The following is a 17,373-nucleotide window of genomic DNA, read 5'->3' on the forward strand; positions in this document are numbered from 1 at the left end:
ATTATTATTTAATAATTAAATTATTAAATAATAATTTCATAATAATTCATAATCAAAATAATTTCATAAATAGTTTCATAATACTTTAATACTAATTTTGACAATAATTTAATAGTAGAGTATTAGTTAATAGTGTTAATACTAATAATTAAATATTAAGTTAATACTAATTTAATATTAGGTTAATACAGATTTAATTATAATTAGTAATAATTTAAAAACTATTTAATAATTATTGAATTATTTAACAATAAATATTTTTTTTCAATTAAGGCCCTGCCAATAGAGAGGTGTCCACAGTTTAGAGACCAACCACCGGGATCGACTGCAACTTATAATGGAAAATGCTACGTTTTCTATAATCGACAGCCATTGAATTTTAGAGACGCTTTGGCATTTTGTCGATCTAGAGGTGGCACTCTTGTCGATGAGAGTAATCCTGCTCTTCAAGGATTCATATCCTGGGAGCTTTGGAGACGTCACAGGTTCGTTGAAATAATTTTATTGACGAAAATAACAAAAACAATCAAAATAATTCCTTTGACTTGAAAATTTGACTTTGAAAATTTCAAAAAAAAATTTCTTTGAAAAGAAACGCAATTTTTTTATTATTGAAACGAGATATTATTGAACAAAAATGGAAAATTATGTATTAATTAAAGAAATTTTGAATAAACATATATTTTGAAGTTTTGTAGAAACAAAAAAATATTTTAATTAGAAACTAGATTTCTTGAATGAAGCGATAAATGTAAGAAAAATGTTAATAAATTTTTAATTAAAGTAATTTTTATTTAATCAGAACAAGAATGTTTTGAAGAAAACAAAAATTTCTTGAGAATAAAACGAGAAATTTTTGGTAAAAAATAAAAAATTTCTAAATTGGAACGAATTTTTTGCTCAATAAAATAAAAACAAAAATATTTTGATAAAAAACTAGAATTTCTTGAATGAAACGTAAAATTTAACAATAATGTCAAATTCTTAATTAAAGTAATTTATGTTTAAACAGAACAAGAATATTTTGGGGAAAACAAGAGTTTCTTAAGAATAAAACGAGAAATTTTAGGTAAAAAATAAAAATTTCTAAATTGGATTGAATTTTGTTCTCTATAAAAACAAAAATATTTTGATAAGAAACTGGAATTTCTCGAATGAAACGTAAAATTTAACAAAAATAAAAAATTCTTGATTGAAACAATTTTCTGTAATCAAAACAAGAATGTTTTGAAGAAAACTAGAATTTCTTGAATTAGACGTGAAATTTTTAGAAAAAAAAGAAGTTTTTAAATAAAAACGAATTTTTTTCTTATAAAAACAAAAATATGTTAACAAGAAACTATAATTTTTTGAATAAAAACGAAAAATGTAGTAACAAAAATAGAAAATACAATCCTTTCTTAATGAGGAAGCAATTATAGTGATTGAAACAATTTTCTTTAATCAGAACAAGAATATTTTGAAGAAAACAAAAATTTCTTGAATAAAACGAAAAATGTTTGAAAAAAACAAAAATTTCTTAATTGAAACAAATTTTATTTTCTTATAAAAACAAAAATGTAAAAAATAAAAAACTCTTAATTGAATTAATTTTTGTTTCATCAAAACAAGAATATTTTGAAGAAAACAAAAATTTCTTGATAATAAAAAGAGAAATTTTTGAAAAAAAATAAACATTTCCTAATTGGAACGAATTTTTTTTTCTCAATAAAAACAAAAATAATTTGATAAGAAACTAGAATTTCTTGAATGAAACGTAAAATGTAACAAAAATCGAAAATTCTTGATTGAAACAATTTTCTTTAATTAAAACAAGAATGTTTTTTGAAGAAAACAAAAATTTCTTGAATAAAAGAAAAAAGGTTTTGAAAAAAAACGAAAAATTTTTGAAAAAAAAACAAAAATTTCTTAATTGAAACAAATTTTTTGTCTTATAAAAACTCAAAATTTAAAAAAAAACTCTTAATTAAATCAATTTTTTTTAATTAAATTGAATTAAATTTTAAATAAATCAATTTTAAAGAAATTAAACAATTTTTTAATTAATACACGACAAATTAATAAACAGTAATGGACATTTTCTAATTACAAAGAGATTTATTTTATCAAAAAATAGTTTTCTGATAAAAAAAAGAATTTTTTGCATTACTTTTTATTTTTAATATTTATAATTTTAAATTTTTAATAATGAATTATTTTTTTAGGAACAAAAAATAAGTTTTTCAAATCAAAAATAATTTTCTTCTTCTTTTTTTTTACAGAAGCGACACGTCGAGTCAATATTGGATGGGCGCAGTGAGAGATAAAAAGGACAGAACCACATGGCGATGGACCGGAAATGGAGAAGAAATCTCAGTGTCATTCTGGAGTTTGCCCCAAGGCAGCGAGGAGGATTGCGCTCGTTATGACGGAAGTCGAGGCTGGTTATGGTCAGACACACCGTGCACAGCGAGATTAAACTTCATTTGCCAGCATCGTTAGTCATTTTTTATTTTACCCTCATTATTATTATTATTATACAATTATATATTTATAAATATAGTAATGCGCTTCTATTTTCTTATGAACTTTGAAAATTTTCCAGCAAAGAATTCTCTCTTAAAAATTTTTTTTTTCAAATTACACGCTTCTTGGAATTGCGTAAAATGGGCTACAATGTATTGTTGTATTTTTAAAAAAAATTCAGTTATTTATATATATACAACTCTATCTATATATTTAGTTCAACCCCCCCCCCTCTCTTTTCCTTTCTTTCGTTTTCATTTTTTCTTTTTTTTCTTTCTTTCTTTCTTTCTTTCTTTTTTTCTTTCTTTTTTTCTTTTTTCTTTCTATAAGTGTATAAATAAATATAATAATAAATATAAATAAATACAGAAAATATAAAAGAAAAAAATAGAGAAAGAAAGAAAGAAAGAAAGAAAAAAGGAAAGAGAGAGAGAAATAAAGAGAGAGAGAGAGAGAAAGAGAGAGAGAGAGAAAGAGAGAGAGAGAGTAGAATATATATACCACTCTCGTTCCAAAAAGCAATTCAAGACTACTACCGTCTCAATTATACTATAAAGGAGCACAAGGTGTGTTCTTCCTAAGAATCTTTTCTTTTTTTTCTCCTTTTTCCTCCGCACACATTCCGCCACACTTTGCATAAAGAATGCTCACCTTCGAGATAACCCAAGTTTCCGTTACATTTTACTGCAACATATACACGTGAGAACACCTGATTATACATTCATTAAGTCTTATATTTTTAATTTTTATACATATATGTATACACTGTTCTCTAATTTGTTGCATTGTTCTCTAATTTCTTTAATTGTTCTATAACTTCTTCCCTTGATTTATCACTCTGTCTTTCAATCATAGAAATAAGTGGTTATTGTTAATTTCGTTTCATTAATTTATTTTACTCAGTCTCTAATAATAAATAATAATAATAATAATAATAATAATTTTAATAATAATAAAATTATATAATAAAATAATATTTAATTATTATTATCATTTTGCAGAACCAAAGGCTTGCGGGAGACCGGAACAGCCACCGAATTCGACAATGTCAGTGACAAATCCATCAGCAAAGTCTGTCGTCAGTGCATATGAAGTGGGAGCTGCTGTGGAATACACTTGCAATGCAGGAAGTCTCCTCATTGGTCCAACGACCCGCACTTGTCTCGACACTGGATTTTACAATGAATTCCCACCCGTTTGCAAAAGTAGGCATTTTTACAAATTAACAATTAAATAATTAAATTTGAATAAAAGTTACTTGACAATTAGTCAAGAAATCCAAAACAATTATTTTGTCAGTGAAAATTTTATTAAAGTACTTCAGTCGGTAAATTACAACTATTTTACAAGTTGAAATTTCACTGATTCAAGTTAAGAGATTGAATAAGTTTGTCTGACTAAAAACTGCTGTTTCTACTTAAAAGGAAAAAATTCTCATCGAAAAAAATATTTGTCTATGCAGGACAAATTTAACTGGATAAAAATTGTTTGTAGATATTGTTTTAAACGAAACAAATAGGTAACTGAAAAAATCAGTTGTCTGACCAAAAACTACTGTTTCTACTTAAAAACGTGAATATTGATTTTTTTTTTTTTTTTTTTTTTTATTTGAAAATAGTTCGTGCAGCCCATGATTATAAAAATTGTTGAAGGGCAATATTTTTACATTATAGTACATTCAAATATACATAAAACAAAAGAAAATCAGAATTTAAAAATATTTTCTTATTACTGAAAATTATATTTTATTTCACAAAAAAAGAATTCTTTATCTTTTCCCATAAGGAAAGAATTAGACAAACAGAAGAAAGTCTGAACAAAAAATACCATTTCTACTTAAAAAGAAAATATTTATAGTCAAATAAATTTCGCCTACTTAAAAACTACTTTTTATAGAAGAAAAATATTTTTTAAATTTTCCTTCCGAAGGAATTAATGAAAAAATGAGCTTGGCTGACCAAAAACTACTTTTTCTACTTAAAAAACGCGAATATTGACTTTAAAAATATTTTCTTGTCACTGAAAATTAGTATTTGCTTCACAAAAATATAATTCTTTATCTGAACTTTTCTTATAAGGAAAGATTTAAACAAACAAAAGCAAGCCTGACCAAAAAATACTTTTTCTACTTAAAAAAAAAAATATTTATATTTAAACAAATTTTGCCTACTTGAAAACTACTTTTTATCGGAAAAAAATATTTTCTAAATTCTCATCCCGAAGGAATTAAGGAAAAAATGTGTTTGTCTGACTAAAAACTACTGTTTCTACTTAAAAAACAAGAATATTTACTTTAGAAATATTTTCTTTTTTAATTGAAAATTCATTTTTGCTTAGAAAAATAATTCTACATTTGAAGTTTTTCTGTAACTAAAGATAGATACAAAAAAAATTGCCTGACCAAAAAATACCATTTCTACTTGAAAAGAAAATATTTATAGACAAATAAATTTCGCCTACTTAAAAACTGCCTTGAATAGGAGAAAAATAATTTCTAAATTTTTCTCCCGAATGGAATTAATAAGAAAATTAGTTTGTCTGACCAAAAACTACTGTTTCTACTTATATAACGTAAATATTGAGTTTAAAAAATTAAAAATATTTTCTTATTACTGAAAATTCGTTTTTGCTTTACAAAAAAAAGAATTCTTTATCTGAACTTTTCTTATAAGAAAATATTTAGACAAAAAAAGCAGTATACTACTAAAAGCTAGTCTGACCAAAAAATACCTTTTCTACTCAAAAAAAAATATTTATTTGAAAATAAATTTCGTCTAATTGAAAACTACTTTTTATAGGAGAAAAATTATTTCTAAATTTTTCTCCCGAATGGAATTAATGAGAAAATTATTTTGCCTGACTAAAAACTACTGTTTCTACTTAAAATGAAAAAATCCACATCGAAAAAAAATTTTTGTCTATGCATGACAAATTTTTTTGACTGGACAAAAATACTGTTTGTAGATTGTTTCAAACGAAACAAATACGTAATTGAGAAAAATCAGTTGTCTGAACAAAAGCTACTGTTTCTACTTAAAAAACGTGAATATTGACTTTAAAAATATTTTCTTTTAATTGAAAATTAGTTTTTGCTTAGAAAAAAAAATAACTCTTTATCTGAAATCTTTTTGTAACTGAAGATAGAGAAAAAAAAACTTTGTCTGATCAAAAAAATACTTTTTCTACTTAAACAGAAAATATTTATATTCAAATAAATTTCGGCTATTTGATAATAATTTCTAAACTTTACTCCTAAATAAATTAATAATAAAATGTTCTTGTCTGACCAGAAATTGCTGTTTCTATTAAAAAAACGAGAATATTGACTTTAACGTTTAAAGTATTTTCTTTTAATTGAAAATTAGTTTTTGCTTAAAAAAAATTTTTTATTTTTAATCTTTTTGTAACTGAAGATAGAAACAAAAAAACTTTGTCTGACCAAAAAATACCTTTTGCTTAAAAAAATTTTTTATTTTTAGTCTTTCTGTAACTAAGGATAGAGACAAAAAAAACTTTGTCTCACCAAAAAATACCTTTTCTACTTAAACAAAAAATATTTATAGTCAAATAAATTTCAGCTACTTGAAAACTACTTTTTATCGGAGAAAAAAATTTTATAAATTCTTCTCCCAAGGGAATTAGTAAAAAAATAAGTTTGTCTGACTAAAAACTACTGTTTCTACTTAAAATGAAAAAATCTACACAAAAGAATGTTTGTCTATGCATAAAAAAATTGTGACTGGAAAAAATACTGATTGTAGATTGTTGCAAATGAAACAAAATATGTAATTAAAAAAATTAAGTGGTCTGAACAGAAACTGCTGTTTCTAATTAAAAAACGAGAATATTCACTTTAAAGTATTTTCATTTAATTGAAAATTAGTTTTTGCTTAAAAGAAAATGAATTCTTTATCTGAAGTCTTTTTGTAACTAAAAATAGAGACAAAAAAAATGTTGTCTTTCCAAAAAAATACCTTTTCTACTCAAACAGAAAATATTTTGAATCAAATAAATTTCGCCTAATTAAAAAACTGCTTATTATAGGAAAAAAATAATTTCTTAATAAATTAATAAAAAAAATGATCTTGTCTGACCAAAAACTATTGTTTCTACTTAAAAAACGATCAAGTTTGATTAAAAAAGTATAATTATTATTTGAATTACTAAATAAAAATTAAATGCTAATATATTTTTCATTGACAGATATCGAATGCGGTTTTCCAGCAAGTATCGTTCATGGAGAATACAATTTAATCAACAATACTGTCAGCTACTTGAGTCAAGTTCTCTACAGTTGTGATGAAGGCTACGAAATGACTGGTATTTCAATTATTTCGCTTCGTTTCATTTTTCTTTTCTTTTTTTCTCATCTGAGCAAAAATTATAATTTTTCCGAAAAAATATAAATAAAATATTTTTTTCCGAAAGAAACAAAAAATATGAAAATAAAAAAAAAATTCTTTTATAGGTCGAGCGAGACTAACCTGTGACATTGATGAGAGATGGAATGGACCACCGCCACGCTGTGAGCCAATTCGTTGTGATCCACCGACTGTTGTGCCACACAGTCATTTCCAGGTGGACGAAATTTCGAGCGAGGAATCTGAAAGCAAAAATAATAATCGCAGTTTAATTGTCGGCAGTATTGTTATTTACACGTGTGACAAGGGCTATCGACTCAATGGTCATCGGCAAATTCTCTGTCTCGCTTCCGGTTCCTACGATCATCCCCCACCCTCTTGTATTGGTAATGACCTTTTTTATCATTAAAAACAAAAAATTTTTTTTTATCATTTTATTATTTTTTAACTGGTAAATTAATAATTTCATTTGATTAAATAAAATAAATAAAATATTTTTGAACTGGTAAATTAATAATTTCATTTGATTAAATTAAATAAATAAAACTGTAAATTACAGTTTTTCTGCAGATATCAAATTGAGACAAGAAAACGAATCAAAACGTTGCTTCGCAACACTTTTGATTCGTTTTCTTGTCTCAATTTGATATCTGCAGAATAATTGTGAATCGAAAATAGTAAACATTTTTATTAATTTAAATTTAAAGAGAAAATAAAATATTTTTTAGTTAAAAGTACTTTTAGTAATAAAATATTATTAGTTAAAAGTACTTTTAGTAATAAAACATTATTAGTTAAAAATTTAAAATACTTTTAGTAATAAATATTTTTAGTTAGTGGAATACTTTTAGCTGAAAATATTTTTAGTTTGAAATATTTTTAGCTGAAAACATTAAATAATAATTGTTATTATTATAATAAATAAAATAAAATATTTTTAGTTGTAAATACTTTCACTTAAGAATATCTTTAGTTGTAAATACTTTCACTTAAGAATACTTTTAGTTAAAAATATTTTTAGTTAGAAATATTTTTAGTTAAAATACTTTTAGTTAAAATACTTTTAGTTAAAATACTTTTAGTTAAAAATACTTCTAGTTAAAAATATTTTTAGTTAAAATACTTTTAGTTCAAAATAGTTTTAATTAAAATACTTTTAGTTGAACATATTTTTAGTTAAAATACTTTTAGTTAAAATACTTTTAGTATTAAATTGCTTTTAGTTAAAATACTTTTAGTTAAAAATATTCTTAGTTAAAATACTTTTAGTTAGAAATATTCTTAGTTAAAATACTTTTAGTATTAAATTACATTTCGTTAAAACAACTTCAGCTAAAAAACTTATCAGTTGAAAAATTTTTAGCTAAAAATATTAAAACCAAATTTAATTTGTCCAACTAAAGGAAAAATTAATAAAGAAAAAATTTACTAAAAAAAATTGTTTCTTAGACGATTCGACAATTTCTCCGGCACCACCGCGAGCAACTCACAGACCATCGTCGAGTACAAGAGGAAGACCCTTCATTCCCACGCGATTCAGATCATCATCACCATCGTCGTCGTCGTCGTCATCGTCATCAACAACATCATCGACAACAAGCAGTACTCTGAGTTCGATACCAACGAGAAAATCGTCATTCGCACACGCCGAGCAACCGGCAACTGTTCGCGAAACAATTCAGAGGAAATCGTCGATAGGCCTGCAGAAGCCAGTGACGACGCAGCATGTCAACGATGGCAGCAAAGATCATCCACAGGATAATGAAATTTCGGGAAGTGGCGTTGATAATAGAGAGACGTCCCTTGATTCGGGTGTTCCTGAACCTTCGGGACCTTATCGAGTTAATAACGAGCAGCCAACGCATCAAGCGAAATTGCATCTTGGCGCTGTTATTGCATTGGGCGTATTTGGAGGATTTGTTTTTCTAGCCGCTGTCATTACGACTATTGTCATTCTTATTCGCAGGTGAGAATTGGTTTTTTTTTTGGTTTTTTCCTCTTTTTTCTCTTTAGTTTCTGAACTGAAAAAAAAAATTTATTTGATTCAAATTACCGATTACTTGACTATTATCAATGAAATATTTAATTGAATCAAGTAATATTTATTAGAGTTAATTAATAATTTTCAATTTATCGGTTATTTCAATGAAATAAATTTTTTTCAGTGGGTGTATAGAATTTATTGTTTATGTATTAGAAAACTGGGAACCTTTGAACGAAGTTTAAAATTGAATTTTTGATTTCAAACTTATTCATTAAATTTAAAATTTTCCTGTGTTCTTTTTAGATTTTTTCTGTTTTTAAATGAATTAGAATTACATTTTTTTAATTTTAAATTATTTAAAATCTAGTAACATTTTAAATAAATAAATTTATTTTCCGGTCAACGCCTAAATACATTTTTTGTTTTAAATTAATATATTTCTTACTAATTATTATTATGTAGTTTCTTTATTTAATTTGCTTTATTTTTTTATTCTCTTTATTTTTTATTTTCTTTATTTCATTTTCTTTCTTTATTTTATTATTTTCTTTACTATATTTCCTTTCTTTATTTTATTTTATTTATTTTTTTATTTTCTTTACTTTATTTTGTTTCTTTATTTTATTTTTATTTTATTTTTATTTTTTATTTTATTCTCTTAATTTTATTGACTTTATTTTTTAATTTTCTTCATTTTATTTCGTTTCTTTATTTTATTTGGTTTTTTTATTCTCTTAATTTTATTCACTTTATTTTTTGTTTTCTATATTTTCTTTATTTTATTTTTTTCAATTTTTTATTTTATTTCGTTCTTTTTATTTTCTTTCTTTATTTCTTTTTTGTCTTTATATTCTTTATTTTCTTCGTTTCATTTATTTTTTTATTTTATTTATTCGAATTCAAATTTAAAATTAATTTAATTACAATTCACTTTCAATTATCTAAAAAAAACATATTCTATGGTGAAATCGAAGAGTCAATTTTTATAAATAAAACTTTGAAAAATAAGACAGTGAATTACATTTTGTTTTTGAGAACAAAATAAAAATTTCACTTTCGCGAAGGTTCCTGATGTAAAAAATTAATTTCGATTTTTAATAGCTACTTATGCGTATGGGGCAATCCGTGACAAATTGAATATTATTTTTCTTTCACATTTCCGATTTTCTTATTTGAAACTCTTTTTATATTCAAACTAATTAAAATTCTGTCAATTTTCTGTAAAATCATTTGTAAAACTAATAACAAAAATATTATATACAACTAATTTCAATTAATTGATTAATTCTATTAATTTTTGATTAATTAGCTTCAAATTAGTTTCCAAATTTGTTAATTTCATTAATTTTGATTAAATAAATTAATAAATTAATAATAACTAATAAATTAAGACAAATTTAATTATTACTTTATTTATTAATTTTATTTTATTATCAAAATTCAAATAACAAAATTCGTTTATTCTATAAAATGTATAAAATTTCAATCTTTGTCTCTTCAAAACACTTGAATACGATTTTTAGTAATTCAGAAAAAACGGAAATGAAAAAACAAAATAATATTTGATTAAATGCCGCAAATGTTATTTTTCTTTTTTTTCTCAAAACTGTTTTTCGTAACTCTCTAGGCTTGATTTTATAGACTAATATAACTCTTCTTAACTTCTTTCTTATTTTCTCTTTGTATAACAAAATACCAAATATTTAATTCTACCTTCTAAAATTTTAATCTCACCTAATAAATATTTATTGTCTTCATTCAAAAGTAGAAGTAACAATAATTTTCATTAGAAGCTAATAATAATAATAATACTTGTAAATATACATATTAATTTATTTAATATTAATTTTCCAAATAATTTTCAGTAGAAAAAATTAATAATATCTTTGGGGTTCTTTTTGCAAATGTTTAATAACTTTTCTCTCAGCAAAATGCGAATGTTTTGTAACATTTTCATTTTTATAAATTAATTAATTAATTAATTTTATTTTTATAAATTTTTCTTTTAACAATCAGCCTTAACAGCAACTCTAAATTTCTCTAAAAAATTTTTTTAGTCTTTGATATTTTTTTTTCTAAATCACCTTTTCCCTGATTTCTTAATTTTTAAATTAGAATTAACAATAATTTTTGGAATTCTTTACTGTAACAAATATCAAAATTTTTTGACTCTATAAAAATTTTTTATAGAAAAAATCGGTTTTTGCCTGTTTTATTACAATTTTGTTAAATTTCTAAATTTTTTCTAGGTTTTTGTTATTTTTCAACATTCACTGTTATAAAGAATAAATACTAATTGTTTTTTTTTTATTTTTTACTTATTTTATTTTAATTACTTTTTAATAGTTACAACAAAATAAAAAATATATATTATATAATACTTTTTTCTTGTTGTTTTTTATTATTTAGTATTTAAAAAAATACTATTAGAATAATATTAATGTCAGAAAAATATTACTATACTATAATATTTTAATATTAAAATATTATTATAATAATATTTGTTACTAGAAAAATATTATTTTAATACTATTTGCTACTAGAATACTATACTATAATATTTTTTTTCTTTCTGTTGTCTCTATTAATTATTTATTATTTAAAAACTAATTTCTTTTTTTATTATCCTGCACAAAATATTCGGCGCTTATTCGGTTATTTTACTGCCGTAGAATTATCAAAATTGCTTGTACAGCAAGAATAAAAAAACAAAAAAGAAATTTTCTTTAAACGAAAAAAGAAAATATTTCATGGAAAAAAATCTACGAAAAAAAGAAGATAAAAATTTTAAAAATGAAATAATTTAAAAAAGAAGAAGAAGAAGAAGAAGAGAGAATTAGTAAACAAAAAGTAAAATAAAATCTGTAAATGAACCTATGGAGTAACGAATAATTTTTTTCTCTAAATAGGGAAAAAACTCAATTCATAATAGAATATAATAAAAAAATTACACAAATTTAAAAAAATAATAGAAAAATTATTGTAAAAAAATTATATAAATATCAATAGAATAGTAAAAAATTATATAAATAATAATAATAATTGTAGTAATAGTACATTATGCAACAAAGATTTATTATGGTCAGTCTACATTACCTGCTCTCGTGCTCATTCAGTTTCTCTAAATAGCCAAGCTGGTCAATAAAGTGCCCATTATTTTCCTAGGGCAATAATGTGTACTTTATTAACCACTCGCAGGAAAATAGAAAAAACATTATTGCCCTAGAGTAATAATAGGTACTTTATTGACTTGCGAGAGGTTAATAAAGTGACCATTATTGCCCTAGGGTAATAATAGGAACTTTATTGCTCTAGGGAAATAATAGGTACTTTATTGACCTGCGAGCGGTTAATAAAGTGCCTATTATTGCCCTAGGTCAATAATAAGTACTTTATTAACCTACGAGCGCTTAATAAAGTGCCTATTATTGCCCTAGGGTAATAATAGATACTTTATTGACCTGCAAACGGTTAAGAAAGTGACCATTATTGCCCTAGGTCAATAATGATCCAGTACAGAAAAGTAAAGTGACCATAATACCAAGTGACATAAAAAAAATTACATAGATAATAAAAGAAGTGAAAAATTTGTATAAATAATAATATTAATAGATAAAAAACAAAAAAAAAAGAATTAACTAAAAATAATTGGTTTTGGCTGTGACGATGTAGTGGTAACGGCAGCGTCGGAGGAAGGCGCCGCAGGGGGCTCGGTGGGGTTGGTGCGTTGGGAGGCGGCGGGAGTGGTGGCCTTGGTAGGGGTGATTCGGGTATGCCATCACGATGGTACACCCTTCTTGCGCTACCGTTCCCCGACCAGCACCTGGGGCGCCGCGACCTCACGGCACGCCGAAGTAGCGATCATCCCTATTCCTTTAGTTTATCGGCTGCCCATCGCGCTGGTTACTTTTCAAATCCCTCACTTTGATTCAAAAAAAAAAAAAAAAAAAATAGTTCATTAAATAAAACAAAAAAAAAACTAACCAAAAAAAAATTATAGTTAAACTCCCCCCCCCCACCTACAAACCCGCCCCAGCCCCGCCAACCCCTCCTCGTTTTTAAGCGACCGAATCATCGCAACATCATCTACCTCCTCAACTATACCACACGTCACCTTCACTGGCGATTATTAGTCAAGGTAAACAGGGCAATGAGTCCACGATGATTTTTCTTCCACCTGATAATAATTATTCTGGACGAAAAAAATTGTTATTATTAACAAAATATGATAATTAATATTTTAATAATGTTTGTTAATTATTAATATTAGATAAAGATTAATTATTCTATTTTTATTAATTATTAATATCTATTACGAATATGCAATAAAAATTAATTGTTATATATTTATTAATTAATTATTATAATTAAGTATTATCAAATAATAATGTTAATAATTATTATTTCTAATAAAAACAATATTAATTAATATACACTCAGAGAAAAGATATATTATTTGACTCAGAGCCAACTAAACTGTTTATTTGGTTCAAATATATTTATATTTTGGTTTAAATAAAATTTTATTTGGTTTAATTGAATTTTAATTGGTTCAAATCTATTTTATTTGGTTTAATTAAATTTTAATTGGTTCAAATCTATTTTATTTGGTTTAATTACATTTTAATTGGTTCAAATCTATTTTATTTTGTTTAAATAAAATTTTATTTGGTTCAAATAAACATTTTATTTATGTCGAATAAATTTTATGTTTAAAACAAATAAATAATCATTTTAGTTGTTTTAAATGAAAGTTGGTTCTGAGACAAATATATACGTTTATTTAACTCAAATAAAATATATTTGATTTTAAATAAAAGTTTTCTCTGGGTGTAGATAATAATATTTATTTACAATAAAAAGAATATTAAATGATATTCACAATAAATGTTATTTGTAGTATTAATTACTATTGATATTAAAAAAATAATAAATATTATATTTAATAACTGATAAATAATAATTAATTAATGTTAATAATAATGATTTTTTTGTTATTATGAATAATTATTATTGTCTACTTTATCGAGCACCGTTTTAGATTTAGGGGGTTGCAAATATAGAAAATATTCACTCAGAAAAATAACGTGCTCGATTAATAATGTGGCTGTAAAGAATATTTTTTTGTCTTTCAAGTGAATTTATTTATTTTAATAAATATTTATCCTGATATTTATTTTTATAAATTATTATTCACTCAATTTTTTGAATTTTTATGTATTATAAAGAGATAATTTAAATTTTCTTTAAAATTTATAACTGGTTTTGAAAAAAAAAATTTAATTCAGTTGAAAAAAAAATTTTTAATTAAATTGATAAAAATATATTATTTAAATTAAATTTTTCTGAGTTGCTCCACTGGGTTCTTTGCACGAACGCTTGTGAAAAAAAAATTTCTTCTGCGCGATCTCTTCTCTTCTTCCTTTTTTCTATTCTTTTTCTATGTCACATTTTTTAAAATTATTTTTTCTTGATTGCTTTCTTTACTATTTTCTGCTATATTTTTTTTACAAATTTTTTTTCTAAACTCACTTGCCTATGCTGGTTCTGGTAATTAGCACACTTTTCTCCCTCTCTCTCTCTTTCTCTCTGAATAAAAATTAAAATCTAGAGAAATAAAAAAAATGAATAAATAAATAAACAAAAAACAATAATTTCTTATCAATTTATTAAACAAAATTAAAAAAAAAATTTTTTAATTTAAAAAATCAAAAAATCTTTGTTTAATAAATTGTAAGAAAAAGGAATTATTTGAAAAAAACTATTTTAAGTATATATTTATTCGACAAATTAAAAACCATTTTTTTTAGTTAAAGGTAAGATACACTGACCATTGCACCATTCGCAGAAAAAATGTCCGCTTGCTGCTTTAAAAACACAAAATCAAGTACTAAAACTTAAGAAAAACAATAAATTTCAATTAAGTAAAAATTTCCTATCAGAAAAAAATTTGGAAAATATTTTAAAAATATTTTTGAATTTTAGAAAGTATTTTAGAATTTTGGAAAATATTAATAAATGTATATTCAAACATTTTTCTCTAATATTTTGCAGAAATATTTTCTCTTTACTTATACTGGAATATTTTTCAACAATTTCCATTAATTAAAATTTTTAATTATTTTAATTAATCAATTAATAATAATAATATAATAAAATATTGAATATTGGTGGCAAGTATTGAAGAAATATTACAGTAAAATTATTAATAATAATTATTATTATTATTATTAAGTAATCAATTTATAGGGAAATAGTTATCTAATATTTTACAGAAATATATTTTTTTATTATTTTACTAGAATATTTTTTCAATTATTTATATTAATTAAATTAATTATTAATTGTCAATTGAAAATAAAATATTGAAAATTGGTGTTAATTACTGAAAAATATTGCAGAAAATTTCCTACAAAATATTGTAAAATTATTCTTGCACATTATTCATGAAATATTTTCTAAAAAAAAATATTTAATATTTTTTCAATATTATATTATTAATATTTTTCAATATTAATTCAATTCATTAATAATTATATGAAATAATGAAATTTCATATATTCAAGGAATATTCCTGTAAAATATTCAAGAAATATTCCTACAAAAAGTTGAAGAAATTTTTTCTCGAATATTTTTGAAGAAATATTCCTGTAAAATATTGAAAAGTAAAATTGAATCAACAATTGAAAAAATATTCCTAAAAAATATTGAAAAATGAAATTAAATCAACAATTGAAGGAAAATTCCTTATAAAATAATAAAAAATAAAAATGAAGGAATTTATTCTGTAAAATATTGAAAAATAAAATTAAATCAACAAATTGAAGAAATAAATTCAGAATAGAATATAACAAAAAAAAATAATTTTTTTTCCTGGGAGCGTTGGACACGCGCAGCAGGGCTTTCGAAAAAAAATCAAAAAATATTTTTCTTTTTGTTACTTTTTTTTTAATTTTGTTTTTTATTTTTTGTGAGTGATTGGTTAAAAAATTTGTATTCTCTGTTAAAATTTAGGAATCGTGGACGGGGAGGTAATAAACATTATCGTCATCGAGCATCGCCTGATTGCAATACTGTGGCCAGTTTCGATAGCAGCTCATCGGAGAGTCGTGGCGGTTTAACGAGATATTATCGTCAGGCATGGGAGAATCTTCATGAGACAGCTGGTCATAAGGCGAATCACGCTCCTCTTCGTCGTAAGGAGACCCTGGATGAACCAGGATATAGAGAAAATTTTCGTGGAAGCAATACAGAGCGTGACGGTTCCGAACTTGTCGTCAGTGACGTTGCCGCTTATCCGGCGAGTAAACAAGCCAGCATGTCAGACAAAAAGCGTCATCATCATCACCATCATCATCATCACGGCACGCCTGAATGGAGACAATCTCAAACACATCATAGATATTAAGTTCAATTATTATTTTCATTTTTCTACAAATAATTTCAATTACTTTTTTTTTCATTCTCTCAAATTTTTTATTTCAATTATTTTTATTCTTTTAAATTTTTTTTCAATTATTTTTATTCTCTGAAATTTATTGTTTCAAGTATTTTGTTTTTCAATTATTATTTTTATTTTCTGAAATTTATCTTTTCAAGTATTTTTTTTCAATTATTATTCTTATTCTCTGAAATTTATTGTTTCAATTATTTATTTTCTCATAATTCTTATTTTCGATTATTTATTTTATCAAAATTATTATTTTTAATTATTGTTTTCTTTTTCAATGATTTATTTTCTTGTAACTATTATTTCAATTACTATTTTCATTCTCTCAACATTATTATTTCAATTGTTTATTTTAACATAAAATTATTATTTCAATTGTTTATTTTTTCAAAAATTATTATTTTCAATTATTGTTTTCATTTTCTCGAATTTATTATTTCAACTATTATTTAGTTTCAAAAAATTTTATTTTTTTAATTATTATTATTTATTTTTTCATTTAATGAATTATTTTTTAATTTTCCAAATTGTTATTTCAATTATTTTTTAGAGATTTATTATTTCAATTTCTTTTTTTATTTTTCAAATTTATTTTTTCAATTTCTGTTTTATTTCTCTATCATTCAATTATTATTTATTTTCTCAAAGTTGTTACATATTTCAATTATTTTTTTTCATTTTTCAAATTTATTATTTCAATTATTTGTTCATTTTTCAAATTTACAATTTCAATTATTTTTTCAGTTTCCAAATTTATTTTATCTATTATTCTATTTGTTCCTTTATTTTTCTTTTTGTTTCCTTCTGTTCTTTAAATACTGTATTTTTCCTAAAGCCACTGGGATTTTTTTTTCGAATTCGAAAACAAAATTCAAATTTTTATTCTTTTTTCTTCTTTTTATCTGTTTCTTGTTAATAGGCAGAAGTCTATTTTTGACTTCCGAATGTTTTCGTTTTATTCTCCTGCACTAAAATTTTTGACTTCTTCTTTTGTTAAAGGAGATTTTTTATTATGATTTTTATTATCATTTCCCAGAAGAATATTTTAATTATTTCTTTTATTTTTTAATCAA

General features: G+C 23.4%; 1 protein-coding gene across 1 annotated transcript in view; it reads left to right on the plus strand.

The window, feature by feature from the left end:
- LOC122508627 overlaps positions 1–16,330 on the plus strand; it is a 68,279-nt gene extending 51,949 nt beyond the window's left edge. Inside the window, exons 5-11 of the mRNA XM_043622090.1 lie at positions 274–485; positions 2,262–2,476; positions 3,507–3,710; positions 6,709–6,825; positions 6,974–7,252; positions 8,316–8,832; positions 15,865–16,330. Of these exons, the coding sequence (XP_043478025.1) occupies positions 274–485; positions 2,262–2,476; positions 3,507–3,710; positions 6,709–6,825; positions 6,974–7,252; positions 8,316–8,832; positions 15,865–16,258 (1,938 nt within the window). The 3' untranslated portion in view covers positions 16,259–16,330. The remainder of the gene's footprint in view (positions 1–273; positions 486–2,261; positions 2,477–3,506; positions 3,711–6,708; positions 6,826–6,973; positions 7,253–8,315; positions 8,833–15,864) is intronic.
- The last annotated feature ends 1,043 nt before the right edge of the window (positions 16,331–17,373 follow it).

The sequence above is a fragment of the Leptopilina heterotoma genome, unplaced genomic scaffold, assembly GCF_015476425.1.
Source record: "Leptopilina heterotoma isolate Lh14 unplaced genomic scaffold, ASM1547642v1 Lhet_114, whole genome shotgun sequence".
Classification (NCBI taxonomy): Eukaryota; Metazoa; Arthropoda; class Insecta; order Hymenoptera; family Figitidae; genus Leptopilina; species Leptopilina heterotoma.